Source organism: Malaclemys terrapin, chromosome 3, assembly GCF_027887155.1.
Source record: "Malaclemys terrapin pileata isolate rMalTer1 chromosome 3, rMalTer1.hap1, whole genome shotgun sequence".
NCBI lineage: Eukaryota > Metazoa > Chordata > Testudines > Emydidae > Malaclemys > Malaclemys terrapin.
Window position 1 is genome coordinate 176678113 of NC_071507.1, and position 17562 is coordinate 176695674.

The 17562-nt window shown below is 38.2% G+C and overlaps 1 protein-coding gene across 4 annotated transcripts in view; it reads right to left on the reverse strand.

Moving 5' to 3' along the window:
- The window catches only part of KIDINS220 (kinase D interacting substrate 220), a 171004-nt gene that overhangs the window by 124434 nt on the left and 29008 nt on the right, over window positions 1–17562 (reverse strand). For all 4 annotated transcript variants that reach the window (XM_054021763.1, XM_054021762.1, XM_054021760.1 and 1 more), the window contains exons 3-8: window positions 14635–14733; window positions 12924–13022; window positions 10655–10753; window positions 9175–9276; window positions 5626–5724; window positions 3156–3353 (exon numbers count right to left, since the gene is read on the reverse strand). In XM_054021763.1, coding sequence (XP_053877738.1) covers window positions 3156–3353; window positions 5626–5724; window positions 9175–9276; window positions 10655–10753; window positions 12924–13022; window positions 14635–14733 — 696 coding nt within the window. The remainder of the gene's footprint in view (window positions 1–3155; window positions 3354–5625; window positions 5725–9174; window positions 9277–10654; window positions 10754–12923; window positions 13023–14634; window positions 14734–17562) is intronic.

Here is a 17562-nt window from a genome sequence, read left to right on the forward strand (position 1 = left end):
TCATGTGCAAGATTACAATTTGAGGGACCAAATCTTAAAATAAAGCAAGCATAGAAAGAACGAGAAAAAATAAATATGGGAAATGATACATTTTTCTTGCTTAAGTCTGTGTCAATTCATAGGTAGCCTACAGAAAAGTCATTTTCAAGTCTTTCAGGAATTTGTGCTTTTTCTTCATAAAGCAATGGGGGTTTTTTTTATACTGAGGTCTTCTCTTTTGATAAATAAATGTTGTATGCAAGGGGTTGATTCTGGTCTCAGTTACTCCAACATAAAAAAAGAAGTCATTGGAATTATATGGGTATACAATCTGAAGAATAAGACCTAAAATCCAATTTAAATTTTATTTAATAACTCTCAATTCACATAACTAGTAATTGTTATAGCGTACAAAAAATGAAGCCATGAACTGATATGACTTGTCTAATTTTTTTCCATAGTGAAATAGAGAAAATAAATGCCATCAGTAAATAAATGAACAAGTAAATGTAAACTTAATCACCATTTTGTATAAGCAGTCTAAGGGCTTGAATTTCAGTAACATCCCCTCCCTGGTAGCAAAATTCTAAACTTAAATGCTGCAAGTCAAAATGGGTGCTAGTGCTACCGCTATTCACTATTTTAAATCCCTCTGTGTAATACTGTTTTCATTTGCAGTGACAACCGTAATCAACATAATATTATTCTATCTCAAATTTTTATTTTTTCTTTTCTTTTTGTCACAATGAGTAGTGGACCTAAATTTGTACCGAAAAGGAAAGGGTGGGGGAGATGGGAGAGCATATAATAATCTTAAATATCCTTTGGAACTGTGAAATAATTATTCATCCAACACCAAACCTCATAAATTGGGACCCAAATCAGAAAATTTAAAAATGAGGAATTCCAATCCACTCCAATTAGAAGTCACTACATATCTGGCTCCTAACAGAAGGTGAGAGTATTAAGTATTTTAACCTTTGTTTCTGTAAGACCAATAATTTTTCATGCCACATATACCATCAGACACACACTGCAGTTTAGTACAAAACTGTTTAGGAGACACATGAAGTGGATATATAAGTGTGGAAACCATTAGAGGCAAAAATACATACTTTTTGAACTCTGGCAGCAACCATTGGGAGTTTTTGTCACTGAGCCAAATATATTATGCGTTAGTGTTTAGCAGAACAAAATCTTAGCTGTTTAATGGTATAAATCAATCCCTACTAATTCTGTCAAGCTCAAAGATATCAGACCTTACTTTAACCTCATTCTGATTACTATCTTCCCCCGCCTCCCGCAGCCACCGCCAATGACTTTCAATATGATTTAAGCCTCTGCTTTCAAAAAAACACTAGAGCAGTGGAGTCACAAGAGGTAGTAGCATACATATAATTCATTATGATGATAACTTGCCACTGTAAAATGATTCGTATCATTTTTATGCATCAATTTTACCTACCGTATATACTCCATCATAAGCCAGTTCGTTTATAAGCCGACCCCCCCAAGATAGGTAAGTAAAAATAGAAAATTTTTATAACCCGTTCATAAGCCAACCCTATAATTCAGGGGTCAGCAAACTTTGGCTCCCGGGCCATCAGGATAAGCGCTGGCGGGCCGAGATGGTTTGTTTACCTCGAGTGTCCGCAGGCACAGAGGTAAACCTAAGTAAACAAAGTGTCCTGCTTACCCTGATGGGCCGGGACAGCAACTGGTGGGGAAATTTGGGGGGGAGAGGGGAGAAGATGGGAGTCAGGGGAGTAACCACTGTGACCACCCCCCCACATGACCCCACCCCTAGCCCAGGACCCCCCCAGTCTCCCCATCCCATCCCTTCCCACCTTATTTGGGGAGGGCCAGGGGAGGATGTCTCTGACCTGGCTGGAGCTGCTCTAGCAGGCTGGGCTGGGCGGCACGGCCACAGTGTGCTCCAGCGGGCCGGGCAGCATGGCCACAGCCTGCTTTTGAGGAGGAGCGGGGGGGCGGGGGGGAAGTGGCACAGCTGCAGCCTGCCAGACACGGAGCTGCAGCTGCTTTGGAGGCTGGGGGAAGAGCAGCGTGGCCAGAAACAGAGAGACTCTGGCCCCGCCTCTTCCCTTCTGTCTCTGCTGGCTGTGCTGCCTCTCCTTGCTCCCTCTGTTGGGGGAAAGGGGGTGTCCCACCTCTCCCCCTCTATACCCGTTCATAAGCTGACCCCCTTCTCTGGTGCTTCCCTTTTTTACTAAAAAAATTCGGCTTATGAACTCAAATGGTGCCAGTGTCCTTTGTTTTAGACCTAGAAAAGTATGCTTAACATTTTGATTCCAATAATGACAGCTTGTGAAATATTAGCTGCTAAATTTCTATCACTACTGAAGAGAGAAAAAGCAAGATGCCAATCCAGAATGGCATGACCAAGTTCCACTACCTTGTAACTTGACAATGCTAGAAACACTTTGGAAACTATTAAAAAGTGCCTCCAGACCCATTACATTTTTCTAAACACCTGCTGTGTCAGAAAAAAAAGTTTGATCTCTGTCAAAAGTGAAACTGACTTTCTGGGAAACAATATTTATTTAATTAATATTAATGCTAGAAGGGACAACCCTGATCACTTATTCTCATTTACTGAATAACAAAGACCATAGAATATCAATCAGTAATTCCAGCAAGGGAGGGTATTATTCTTCACCGCCCAATAAATGAATCCTGAGTTCAATATATTATGGTTGACCTACAGCATATCTTTTGGAAGGACATCAAAAAACAAAAAAGAACATCTGTTAAGAAACTCAAGTGGATGTTCCCACAGTGTATTGCACTGCTGTGTTAACTCAGGTCCTGAATGGATTTCATGACTTACAAACCAAGGGAGCTGGAAAAAGGCCTGCTGAAGAGGTGACATTAGTCCATCTATACATTAGTGGAGACTCGTAATGCCAGAAGAATGTTAGACTTTCTTTAGCTCTATACAAATAGCATTTCTTTTTCCTATCAAGCATGTGGCCCATGGCTGATTTAAAATGGTAATACAAAAGTCTGCCACCTAGTGGCAGAAAATTAAAAAATAAACATGAAAATATTTAGTATATATGAATTAGTCACACCACTATACACTGGAATAAAGTTATGCAGGCTAATATATCAGGCATATGTTTGACACCAAGTTTATCATCAGAACACTTACTAACCCTATCAGGAATGTTCACATAAGTTCCTGCATCAAGTAGATCCTGCACAATTTCAGTATGCCCTTCCTTTGATGCAATCATCAGCGCTGTATTTCCATCTTTATCTGTTAAATTTACATTTGGGTTCCTTTTCAGAATTTCCTTTACTGAGTCAGTGTAACCACCTTTTACTGCTACAATAAGTGCAGTCATAGAGTTCTAAAAAAAAAAAAAGAAGAAGATATTACATCCTAAATAAGGGATACAAATAACTATAATACCTGAATACTGCAAGCTATCTAAAGAAGAATGAAAGATTTCTCAGGAAAGTATCAAATACTTTCTCAAGCATTCAAATGTTAGCATAGATTTTTATTAAATGTACCGTATATGGTAGTATGTACTTTATAAAGTTTAAAAATAAACAAACAGGCACTATCTCAAAGAACTTTCTAAATGTGAGCATTAAAACCTAAAGCAATTTATCATAACTTCTGAAAAAAATATGAACTGTACAATCTTTCTGCAGTATTATGAAAATAATATCAGTTCATCAGTGCACTAAATATGCCAATTTCATTTCAGAAAAATATATTAGAACCACTTTTTTAATTTGTTTACATATTACACAAACACCCAGAACACAAACTGTTTTTTATTGCTCACTTTGAAGTGAGAATATTACTCTCCACTGTCCCTCCTCCAACCATCTGAAGAGTTATCAAGAATGAAATGTTAATGAGATAGCGAAGTTTTCACTAGCGACTAGACTGTAATGCCCTTACATTAAGTAGTATGTTTCTTCTTGAGCAGTCTCACTGATTTCAATGGGATTATGTGAGGAGTATTTGCACTACTTTTCAGAGTGAGAATATCACAATCTAAATGTGAATGATATGAAATGTTTAAATGATAAGAAGAACGCTGAAAGGTTTTTTTTGGGGGGGGGTAATTTTTTTTGTTTTTTGTAGGGTTATTTGCAGCACCCACTTTAACCTGTATAATTAGAGCAATTTAAATATTCATTTTCATCAAAGATCCATATGTTGTGAAGCCAAACAGAATTCCTGTTTTACTAGTTTAGGGCTTGACTATTATTTCAGTACCCATACATCAACATATAGTGTATATTGAGAGAGTACCCTACTACACTCAAATTCAACATTTCTCTTCATCAAAGCATAACATTGTATCTGAATTCAGGATGCAATTCATTTACATGAATTCTTGGGGACTGTCAGCTTATTCTATCACATTAGGCCCCAATCCTGTAAAGAGAACTGCTCAGGTGTAGGGGTTTGCCTACATGTTTCCTTTGCAAGACTAAAGATTGAGAAAGGCTGCTGCCATATGAATTTAATGTAAGTACTACGTGTTCTTATGGAATTTTTACTGAACATTTTATGCAGAGATGTCACCTTTCTAAATGAACTAACTACATTATTTTCAATTCAAGTATCGAATAGTCTTCAATAAAAATTTAGAAACTGAAACAGCCTTTCAGTTATAAGACAAAATAGGCAACTAAAGCAATATGTTTTAAACATTATCTGGAAAACACGAAGAGCCACACCAACTTTTATATATGATTTATTATTCCAATAGCACCATGTGATAGGTCCTTGGCATACCAAGATTCTGCTTATCAGAGAGTTTTGACACAGTAGTTAAATCTCTAAAAATAGCAACTGACAATCTATTAAGTTGTGACTCATAAAACACAGCACAGATGTTCCTTTTCATTGTTGTATAAATCCAAAGAAATAAAGTGTGCGCCATTGACCTATGAAGGAAGGCTGAAAGAATTGGGTTTGTTTAGTTTGGAAAAGAGAAGACTGAGAGGGGACATGATAGCAGGTTTCAGGTATATAAAAGGGTGTCATAAGGAGGAGGGAGAAAACTTGTTCACCTTAGCCTCTAAGGATAGAACAAGAAGCAATGGGTTTAAACTGCAGCAAGGGAGGTCTAGGTTGGACATTAGGAAAAAGTTCCTAACTGTCAGGTGGTTAAACACTGGAATAAATTGCCTAGGGAGGTTGTGGAATCTCCATCTCTGGAGATATTTAAGAGTAGGTTAGATAAATGTCTATCAGGTCTAGACAGTATTTGGTCCTGCCATGCGGGCAGGGGACTGGACTTGATGACCTCTCGAGGTCCCTTCCAGTCCTAGAATCTATGAATCTATGAATTGTTTCTGTAATATATCTGTTAAACTTAAAATTCAGTTAAAAAAATTATATAGCAATGTCACAGCTAAAAGTACGAAATCTATAGTCATAAAAAGCTCTCTGATAGTTTGATTTCATGTATGCCTTTTTGATCATATCTTAAAAAATAACCCGCACACAGATCAAGACCAATAAATTGCATTTTCTTCATTGTCAACATTTAGCTTTGTTTTATTTTTGCACATCAGAAACGTAAATCTGTTTATCCTGGAAACAAGACATGTGGACACATCTTACCATGGAAAACAAAATTAGGTACTTACAGCCCCTTCTTGATCAACATCAGCGCCCATCTGCAGCAAGTATTTCACACATTCCAAATGACCCTTCCTAGCAGCCCAAATCAATGCTGTGGTTCCATACTATAAACAAAATCAATTACAAAACTTATTAACATGTTCTTTCAAATTGAGTTGTTGTATTTAATGTCAAGAATGGACTACTGTCCTACATCAGAGGTGGACAAACTATAGCCTGCGGGCCACATTCGGCCCACGGGACCGTCCGGCCCGGCCCTTGAGCTCCTGGCCGGGAAGGCTAGCCCCCGGCTCCTCCCCAACAGTCACGCCACCGCGCGGGCAGCGCTCTGGGCAGCAGGGTTGCATGCTCCTGCCAAGCAGTGCGGCAGCATGTCTGGCTCTGGCCGGGCGGCGCGGCTGCCAGACATGCTGCTCTGATGGTAAGGGGGGGTCAGGGGGTTGGATAAGAGGTGGAGAGTCCAGGGGGCAGTCAGGGGACGGGGGGGTTGGATACGCTTGGGAGTCCCGGGGGGGGTGGGGGGGGAGCTGTCAGGGGGCAGGGGTGTGGATAAGGGTCAGGGGACAGGGGGGACTGAATAGGCGTGGGGTCCCGGGGGGCCTGTCAAGGGGTGGGGGTGTGGATAGGGGTCAGAGCAGTCAGGGGACTGGGAGCAGGGGGGTTGGATGGGGGTGGGATCCCAGGGGTGGGGGTCCCGGGAGGTAGTGGTTAGGGGACAAGGAGCAGGGGGGGTTGGATGGGTCAGGGGTTCTGAGGGGGGCAGTCAGGGGGGTCAGAGGCCAGGCTGTTTGGGGAGGCACACAGCTTTCCCTACCCAGCCCTCCATACAATTCTGCAACCCTAATGTGGCCCTCAGGCCAAAAAGTTGGCCCATCCCTGTCCTATATTGTCTAGCACTTTGTGCTCAGCGCTATAAAATACACAAAAATAAAGACAGGCCTTGCCTTCCCCAATTATTTTACAGTATAAAAAAAGATACACCCCTCATAATCATAACAGATGCATATCATAGGAGTGGAGTTTTAGGGAAAATTTTTGAGAAGACACTGGTATCTTAGCTTACTGGGTTATTCCCTGGATAGGAGGCAACATGTAAAAATTCATGGAGATGAGAGCTGGAGAAGGAAATTAACAGCACAGTGATGCTAAAAATCACTGGTAGAAAGATAGAATAGGGGAAGACAAGACCCACAATGTAAGCATGTGGAGCTATAATGTCAAGAAATTTAAACGTAAAGCAGTTCACAAGGAGTTTACCGGGGGCAGGAGGGAAACAGGGAACTGCACAAAGTGGTGATAGATGCATTTTGGATGGATCAGGGGAAGATGTAGTACAAGCGTCAAGGCAGTTACTGAAGATCCTACAGTATGTACAAGTTAGGAGACTATGGAGGACTGAACAAGCCTCTTGTTGTTCTGGATTGGTCAAAGTTTCAATAAGGTCTGAACAGTCTGCAATAGCAGTGTATTAGTTTCTGAAGGACTGTGAGGTGCAGGATTTGATTTATAAAGCCACAAGGCCCCAGTCCAGCAAAGTAAACTAAATATATGCTTTACTTTAAATCATGTGAATAGTAGACCCACTGACTTGAATGGGAATATTCTCATGCTAAAAGTTAAGTATGTGTTTAAGGCATTTGTTGGATCAGGGACTAAATGATTTCAGTCTTTCCCATTTGAGAGACCACCTCTCTCCCCATGTAATATTGCTGCTAGTGTAGTAAGCTTAGGCAATGATCTTTTAGTCCCCTGCTTTTGAAATAAGAGAGACAGCTTGTGGTAAGACTTTTTTTTTTTTTTTGAGCGATCCTTGACTAACTCAATTCCTCCTCCTATCCCCCACCCCCAAAATTTCAGAGTATGCTTCAACATGCATCTAATTTCTTAGGCATTTTATGAAGGGTTTGGTTGAAAACTACAGTTCAGGTAATAATTTAAACTGTAATTGAGACCAGTGTTTGCGTAATTTTTGTATTAATCAGTGTGTATAAGCACCAAGATTTCATGAAAGGCAGCTTTTAAATATCAAAAATAAAGATATATATTGTAGGAATTCCTGTACAGCTGTTCTTTGAAAGTTTCTTACTTAATACAAGGAATAAAATCCTATAATTAATGACTACCAGTTTCAGCTGGGAAAAGATTCTTTGAAAGATCAATCTGAGGGGTATTTTCAGACGTGCAATTTTTTAAAAAATTATTATTTTGCTCTATGAAGAGCCATACCATCTGTTTATAGACAGAGAGACATCCAGGGAACCACAAAGGGGGTCACTTAATAGCAGCTGTTTATAAAAGGAAACTGACTAGCAATCTAGTCAGTTTTTACAGATGGAAGTGTAAAGAGCTTGTATGAGGAAAGGGGTTTATTCTTTTAACTATAAAAGAGTCTCATTGAGGACTTAAACTTAAGAACCCAAATTTCAAAAGTAAGCTTCCCTAATAAATAATATATCCCTTAAGATAAGAGGGAGAAGAGGATTAAAAGAATAAGCAATGTTTTGATGTTGTCTTGTTATTCAAGACAATGATAAAAACAATATAGAATGTTAAAATATTAAGGTTGGTTTTTTTTAAAATGACCTGCTAGTTTGCAAAATGCAAAATGAAGTGAAATGTGTGTTTCAAAACTCAGTACTTAGTAATTTACTTCCATTTTCATCCTTCGGTTAAGTGTCATCAGTCTGCATTTTCATTATCGCACCTGACCCATGCCTTGGAACTGGAACTTATAAAATAATCCAAAGAATATTTAATTGTCCAGGAAGTAACTTTGAATTAACAAATTAATTTTGTCATCCAATTTCTCCTTCTGAATATTTCAACTAAACCTTCCAACGAAATAATATTTATTTTTAATCTTTTTTATGATCTCATCTTTATTAAGTGATCAAACTTATTTGTGAAAGCAATAAGATGGAGGTGGTATTCTCTCGCCTGGACTATTAAGCTTATTTATTTAGTCTGAAGCTGTGTTTTCAGAAGCTATTAGCTTTGGAACAGTGATCAACTAATTGGTCAAAAAGCTAGACTTCACAAACTGAAGTTACCACGTTTTAAATGCTTGCAATTTTAACTCCTTTCTCACAGGCTTCTAGATATCAGAATTATATATGTACGCAAGTGACGTTAGCACCATTTCCAAAAGCTATAGAAGCAAAAGGAGAAAAAACCTGATTTAAGGTAATCAGTGTTCAGTGCAATACTTTGATATTATATTTAGTATATTACTCACTGTAAACTGTTATATACTATGAAGCAAGAAGATTTGCATAAGATATTTGCCAAGCCGGTGGCTTGGTCTATACCACAGGGATTTAACCATGTGAGGAAAAAATGTAATTTAGGCTAATTTTTCAGAATCAGTGACAAATGTTTTAGTCAGAAAGTGTTGTATAAATTTTGAAATTCTTTCATAAATGAAATGTTTAATGAAGAAGAGAAATTCTGGGTATTATATGCTAGATAATTTCCTAGACGTTTGACACTCTTTCCTGGGCTGTACAAATAATTCTGTAATAATATAAAAATGCTAAACAAAGATCATAGCTTACTTTATCAGAGCAGTTGACTTTAGCTCCATGTTGCAGTAAGAGATGTACGATACCTGAGTGGCCACGTCCTGCTGCCCAAATGATTGGATAAATGCTATATTGCTTGGATCAGATAACAACAATATAAAAACTAAGCCACGTGAAACAAAAACATATTCCTAACTCTACTTGTTTTTTATTTATACATTAATATCTATCAGAATGCCTCAGACGTCATAAAACATGAAAAGAAATGCACACAAAATTAACTACTGATCATACTTCAGTAACTGTTGCCAATTAAATGGGTCAGTAGTAGACAAGTCATGTATTGTTTGGACACAGTTACTCTTAACACGGATTTTAAAAGATCATATCCTAATACCTCACTATTTACACAGTTGTGATGACACACACAAACTAAAAAAACACTATGTACATATAACAAATTTATATAAGCTTCAAGTTGTCTACATTTTTATGACACCTTCTAACGTCAATGGGAGCTAATAATGCCAACACATGCAGAAGACAGAATAGATCCCCAAAAATCAGTATCATGACTAGTCTTCTCAGGAGTATCTGTATATACGACAAAATTACAACCCAGACTATTTGTTAGTTACCAAGAAATAATTAAAACAAGAGATGTTACTACTCTTAATTGTTTATAAATGTTTATTAAATTACTAATTCCTAGAAATAAAGTACTGTATATACTCGTTCATTAGCCTGTTCGTTTATAAGCCGACCCCCCAAGATAGTTTGGTAAAAATAGCAAAAACTGTATGATCCTTTCATAAGCTGACCCTATATTTCAGGGGTTGGCAAACTTTGGCTCCTGGCCCGTTCGGGTAAGCGGCTAGCGGCCCTGGACGTTTTGTTTACCTGGAGCGTTCACAGGCACGGAGCCCCTCAGCTCCCAGTCTCCGCGGTTTGCGGTTCCCAGTCAATGGGAGCTGCGGGAAGTGGCACGCCACTTCCCGCAGCTTCTATTGGCTGGGAACTGTGAACCGCGGCCACAGGGAGCTGAGGGGCTCCGTGCCTGCAGACACTCCAGGTAAACAAAATGACAATGTATTAGATATTCAATTCAATAATTCCACAGAGTTTAAAATCATCAAATTTTGGTGTAGACTCGTTTATAAGCCGACCCCCGCTCTCCGATGCGTCATTTTTTTACCAAAAATATTCCGCTTATGAATGAGTATATACGGTAATTAAAACTGAATAGAATTCTCCTTCTAATGTACATGGCTTACTATACATAGAAATTACTGTCACTATCTTAATATATTACTGATGTAAACCTTACTGAAATCTACAAAATCATCTGCTCCAATAAACAATAGTTGCTGTGATACTAAATCATAAAATTACCACTTTATTGCCATGAAATACAGTATAAAATATTATATAACTCATAGTTCTTTGCAAGATAATACTACTAAACAATTCAGGTTTTTGAGGGATCTTTCTCCACTCAAAGATCAACCCTTACCTGCCCAGTGACGTTTGGGTTTGCTCCTTTCTCAAGAAGCAGCTCAGCTACTTTAGTACAACCTTTATATGATGCCCACATTAGGGCTGTCCACCCTCCCTGTAAAACATAATAGAGAAAAATATTAGAGAGATTTATTTAAACCTATATTTATGTATTTTCTTTTGTTGCACACCTGTTCTTAAACTCCTGTCTATGAGCCTATCACAAGCAATAGTGACAAATGTTGCCATCTTACTAGTCTAAAAATTCAAACGTAAAATTTTAAGTTAAACTTTTTTTGCTGCAACATATAGAACTTAGGGCGGGAAATGGGGAGGAGGAAGGAAAATGCGTTCCTAAATGATTTTACCAAACTTGCTGCACACAAAATCACAGACTTAAAAAAAAAAGCACTGCGGAATTTAGTTTGAATAAGATGCTTCCATAATGGCTTTCAAATGAAGGTGGACAAACCTGCCAATGTTACAGTTGAATAAAAGTTATTGGGAAACCCATGGACAAATTTGAATTCACTGTTCTATAAAACTAAACAGAGTTCAAGAGCAAGGCTTGCCACTTGAATGTGCATCGTTCCACAAAGGAAAAGCATACAGTAGCTCCTCACTTAACGTTGTACTGATTAATGTTGTTTCGTTATTAGGTCGCTGACCTATTAGAGAACATAGTCCTTTAAAGTCCTGCAATGTTCCCTTATAACTTTATTTGGCTCCCACGCTCCGCCTGCCCAGTGCTCCTGCCGGGGACCGGGGGTTGGGGTATGGGAGTTTGCCCTGCTCCAGCCGCCCGGCGCTCCTGCTGGGAAGCAGGGTCAGGGCACATGGGCTTATATTATATTATATATCAGGGTTCGGCAACCTTTCAGAAGTGGTCTGTCGAGTCTTCATTTATTCACTCTGATTTATGGTTTCGTGTGCCAGTAATACATTTGAACATTTTTATTAGGTCTCTTTCTATAAGTCTATAATATATAACTAAAGTATTGTTGTATGTAAAGTAAATACGGTTTTTAAAATGTTTAAGAAGCTTCATTTAAAATTAAAGTGCAGAGCCCCCCGGACCAGTGGCCAGGACCCAGGCAGCGTGAGTGCCACTGAAAATCAGCTCGCGTGCCACCTTCGGCATACGTGACATAGGTTGCCTACCCCTGTTATATATTATACTGTGTATGTATATAATGTCTTTTGTGTGGCAAAAAAAAATCCCTGGAACCTACCACCCACCCACCCTCCCCACACACACCCATTTACATTAATTCTTATGGGGAAATTGGATTCAGTTAATATCATTTCACTTAAAGTTGCATTTTTCAAGAACATAACTAGGAAGTTAAGTGTGGAGTTACTGTAAATGGTTTTATCCCTACCCAGAGCAACTGTATTAACATTTATTTTACTGAAGAAAAATACTTTCTGTTGTTGTTCTCTTTAGCTACCTCCCCCAGCAAAATCAAATCCCCAGAATCCTAAGAATTTCAAGAGTTGGACTTTGCAATTTAATGAGATTAATTATTCCTAACATATTCCACATAAGGAGACTACCCTATCAGTTATACATGCAACTGTCCAGATAATCAAGCCCCTAAACTATACTGAACTTGCTGGAGGGATTTAAATTTATCCTTTAGGATGCATCCTCCATCCAGCTGACAAAATCAACCATCAGAGTGTTTGTTACTTTGCCCCTCCCTAGTTTATATTTGCAAAGATTAAATATAATTAACTTTATGTTTTTAAATAAACTTGTTAAAACTTTCAAGACCTGAGATTCCTCCAGCATGAAAGTAAGTCCTGAGCATAATACAGTTTACATTTCACAGACAGTTACAGTATTTTAGTTTAAATTCTAGAAGAAATTCTAATGTACAGACAAAGAAAACCACCCTAGAAATGTACATTCTTTTCTATCATTAGACAAACATTTTAAAGCAGAACTTCTTTACATTTTAAAGCACTCAACAAACAATAGAAGATCTTCAATTTTTTTTGCATAGTTGGAAAATCAGCTCCATACACACCGCTACCTCAATATAACGCTGTCCTCAGGGGCTAAAAAAAATCTTACCACGTTATAGGTGAAACCGCATTATATTGAACTTGCTTTGATCCACCGGAGTGTGCAGCCCCGCCCCCCCCCCCCCCCCCCCGGAGGACTGCTTTACCACGTTATATCCGAATTCGTGTTATATCGGGTCGCGTTATATCGAGGTAGCGGTGTATGTCCCTATTAGCATAACTATTCCATTTTAAAACTAGAAAAAAGATCATACCATATCCCGGTGCTCCAAATTTACATTACAGTTAAGTAGCTCTGCTACAATGTCAACATAACCTTCTTTAGCTGCTGAAATAAGAGCTGTCCAGTTATCCTACAGTAAGAAAAAAGTTGAAAGATGTAGGTTTTTTTTAAAATTCAATTAGTGATATTTACAGAGGACACAATATGAACGTTTTACATACCAAGTTACTTGTCTCAGCGTACAGTGGTTCCCTTAGAGCTATCAAGTATAGTTTTTTAGTATAAAGTACAAATTCATGTTTATAATGTGCTTGATTTATTCAACTAATGACAGTATACACCCACTGTGAAATTGTGGGTATGTGTTACATTAAATCTCACATTATATTGATTTCCTAACTGTTAAGTCTGTTTTTTCAAGTGAAAGCCTTCATCATACTGACTAATAAGCCAAGAGGATAAAGATGGCTTAAACTCAAATCTTATCAATAATTACTGCAACTAACAAAATTAACAACCAGCATGCTCAGATTTCCCCATCACAAGTTTATAGGTCTGAGGTTTTCCATGACCAAAGCATGGGAATAACTCTCTTCTGTGCAATTTAAAAATCTATGGTTCTTTTTTCATCTTCATTCTCTTACCTCAATGCAGCCTTCAATGCTAAAACATTTCAGCTTCCTAGAATCTGCATACATAGGTCTAAGGAGTTTTCATTCTCATGAGCAGCGGGGAAGGAGAATCCACACAACTCTATCTTCCAATTCACCTCTCCTTTGTCTAGAACTTGAAAACATCCTTGACCCTGAACTCTCTCCTCCCATATTTATATTTGTAAAATCTTCCTGTCACCAACCCCACAACACTGACTATGTATAAAACTGCCCCTGCTCCACACCTCTGATGCAATATTAATATTTCCATTAATCTTTCACCTTAACTATTGCTACTCATCTCTATTGCATCCCAAACTCTAACTAGCAGCAGTATTCTGCCTAGCTTCTAAAGGGTTAAAACAGCTTAATGACATCACTCCTATCATCAATAAACCTAACTGGCTCCCTATTCATTTCAGAATTCAGTTCAAAATTTCTCATCTTGTCTTTAAATCCTCCTCTAGCCTGCCTGTTTCTTTTGCTACTCCTCCCATGCAAACTTGCTACTGCTGATATAAGAGCTCTCTCGACTGTTGCTCTTCCCATATTGAATAAGCTGCCTTTTATCTCTCTACTTCATCTATTCTCCATCTTTTTTCAAAACTCAGCTAAGAACATCTTCCTCATCTGTGCCTTGTGATTTCTTTCCCCTCTGCTATTATGTAACTCTGTAATTGATCCTTTACTGTAACTTTGTAAAAAAATCAGGATGCAGCATGAAAGACACTTCATAAAATAAAACTGTACTGTATTCCCAAATACACAAACTTTCATGGTGGCATCAGTTTAAATATGGAAATGACAGGACGTAGCTGCTTTGTAATGCTTCATGACCAATAGCTATACACTGCTGTTCTGTGCTGCTACAAAGAAGGGACCAGCACCTACCTAGTCAAGAGTGCTTCCTTGTGGATCAGTTACAGTGGCAAAGTGTTAACTATTTTACCAGTATAATTGATTCAAACTCAGCAACAGAGGTGCTTCACTTAACAGACCTGAAGCGGAACTACATGATATTTTAGAGCCAGACACATTAGTGCTAGTTAAGGAACCATCTTGGAAAAAGAAAATGACACTAATACTTACTGCATCTTCCAGGTTGCAGTTAGCTCCTTTCCTGAGCAATTCTTGGACAATTTCTAAATTGCCTTGCTCAGCAGCCAACATCAATGGAGTCTGACCATTCTGTAACCAAATGATAGTTACAATTAAACTACTTAGACAAGTTGATACATCTCTAAAATCCCATAGTTATATACACTACCTGTGAAGTACCATCATCTATCTATAAAGGAATTTCAGGTACTGTTCACATAATTTATGCTTTGATTTAGTAGATGAGAAACACTGATAAAATGTAACATATTCAAACAACATGCAAAAAAATTCAGTGAAAAAAGAAATGGCAACACAATATTAAATCTTTCCATATAGTAATCTATATAGTAACAGTGGTTTCAAATATTTAAAGAGTGGCTTTTAGAAAATAATTGCAATACACTAAAAGCATAACAGTCCACAACTCATTTGTCCACCTAACACATCTGGAGATCCAGAGTTTTTTCTTCCTTACTCACAGCTTGAAGAAGCTTGGCCCAACAGTTAGAAAGACCATAGTCCAACCAACAAATTGGTATCTGCAGAGCACCAAAAGTCCATACTGAAATTTCTTTTGGAAGTCCAGAGAACATAGTTCAGTTACACGTTTATTATTTTCTGAACACAGACAATACACTTGTCATTGTACCAGACAACCGAGCAACACAGAGTCTATTAATCTTATCCTGCAAGGTATTAGGCAGTCTCATCTCACTGAAACAAATAAGACTGGTGAGTGTTTAGCATCTTGCAGAATCAAGCCTTCAGGGACGATAGAAGAAATCTGATACAAAGCTGACTCCCTTCTATGGAGATACTTTTCTCCAAGAGGCATCTCTCCCAGCTGGAGGAGCAAAAGAACTATCTCAGACGACGTTGCTTGCTGCTAGACACCATCTTTCCCAGCCTCTCTCAATTCATAAGTCACGTTAGCTATGAGTCCATACAAGGGCTGTCCTGTATGATGTTTTCTCCACCATCCATTATGGCAGCATAGAAGATAATTTCTGATTGTGAGGAAGACTAAACTTTGGGGGAAGGGGAGAGAAAATCTGATATACTCAAGGTTACGGTGAGTTTACAAATAAGAGAATTTGTCTGCAAGTGCCTACAGCTGGCCAGTGTGAGACAATGGATTTCTCCCTACCCTCCTCCCACCCTGCTCCATCTTCAAGCTTGAAGTTACCCTACATCTGAATGGATCATTGCTTCCCTTAAAGATGCAAAGAACAGCGTCCAAATTCCCTCAGCTTTAGTAATATGCACTGAATGCCTGCCTATAACAGCCATGTCATTGTAAGAAGTACATCAGTAGCTTTCCTGAAAATGTAAACTACTAACAAGCTGAATCACCTTATCTGATTACAGTGGCGTTAGTTAAGGTTACTAATCGCTTGCTGCTGACTGCTTAATTATGGAATATATTTTATTAGTCCTTTATTTGGCTTTTGGTACAATGAACGATGGAAATGGATTGACTCATTCAGGAGAGATTTCTGCTGTGGCAGGCATTTTCCTTAAATTAGTTTTAATGGGATTTTTCCAGATAGAATCATTATGAATAATTATCACGGTAATACATTTTGCACTATGGGGCATATCTTACAGTGTAATAAATTGTAAGTTCTTCTGAGACAAAAACATGACTGTATATCTGTAAAATGCCACGTAAGTGCATGGTGCTATCTAAATGTCTTTCAATAATAAAACTTATTTTTAGGGCTGTCAATTAATCGCAGTTAACTCACACAATTAACTCCAAAAAATTAATCGTGATTAAAAAAATTAATCATGATTAATCGCAGTTTAGTTGCACTGTTAAAACAATAGAATACCAATTGAAATTTATTAAATATTTTGGATTTTTTTCTACATTTAAAATATACTGATTTCAATTACAACACAGTATACAAAGTTGACTGCTCACTTTATATTATTTTTATTACAAATATTTGCACTGTAAAAATGATAAACAAGAGATAGTATTTTTTATACAAGATGTAGTGCATTCTCTTTATTTTGAAACTACAACTTACAAATGTAGATTTTTTTTTGTTACAGAACTGAACTCAAAAACAATGTAAAACTTTAGAGCCTACAAATCCACTCAGTCCTATTTGTTGTTCAGCCACACTAAGAGACACAAGTTTGTTTACATTTACAGGAGATAATGCTGCCTACTTCTTATGTCACCAGACAGTGAGAACACGCATTCACATGGCACTTTTCTAACTGGCATTGCAAGGTATTTATGTGCCAGATATGCTAACCATTCGTATGTCCCTTCATGCTTTGGCCACCATTCCAGACAACACGCTTCTATGCTGATGATGCTCGTTGTTAATTAAATTAGTGACTGAACTCCTTGGGGGAGAACTGTATGTCTCCTGCTCTGTTTTACCCGCATTCTGCCATATATTTCATGTTATAGCAGTCTTGGATGATGATCCGGCACATGTTGCTCTTTTTAAGCACACTTTCACTGCAGATTTGACAAAACGCAAAGAAGGTACCAATGTGAAATTTCTAAAGATAGCTACAGCACTCAAACCAAGGTTTAAGAATCTGAAGTGCCTTCCAAAATCTGAGAGGGTCAAGGTGTCGAGCATGCTTCCAAAAGTCTTAAAAGACCAACACTCTGATGCAGAAACTACAGAACCTGAACCACCAAAAAAATCAACCTTCTGCAAGTGGCATCTGACTCAGATGATGAAAATGAACATGCGTCGGTCCACACTGATTTGGATCGTTATCACGCAGAACCTGTCATCAGCATGGATGCATGTCCTCTGGAATGGTGGTTGAAGCATGAAGGGACATATAAATCTTTAGCACATCTAGCACTAAATATCTTGCAATGCCGGCTACAACAGTGCCATGCGAACGCATGTTCTCACTTTCAGGTGACACCGTAAA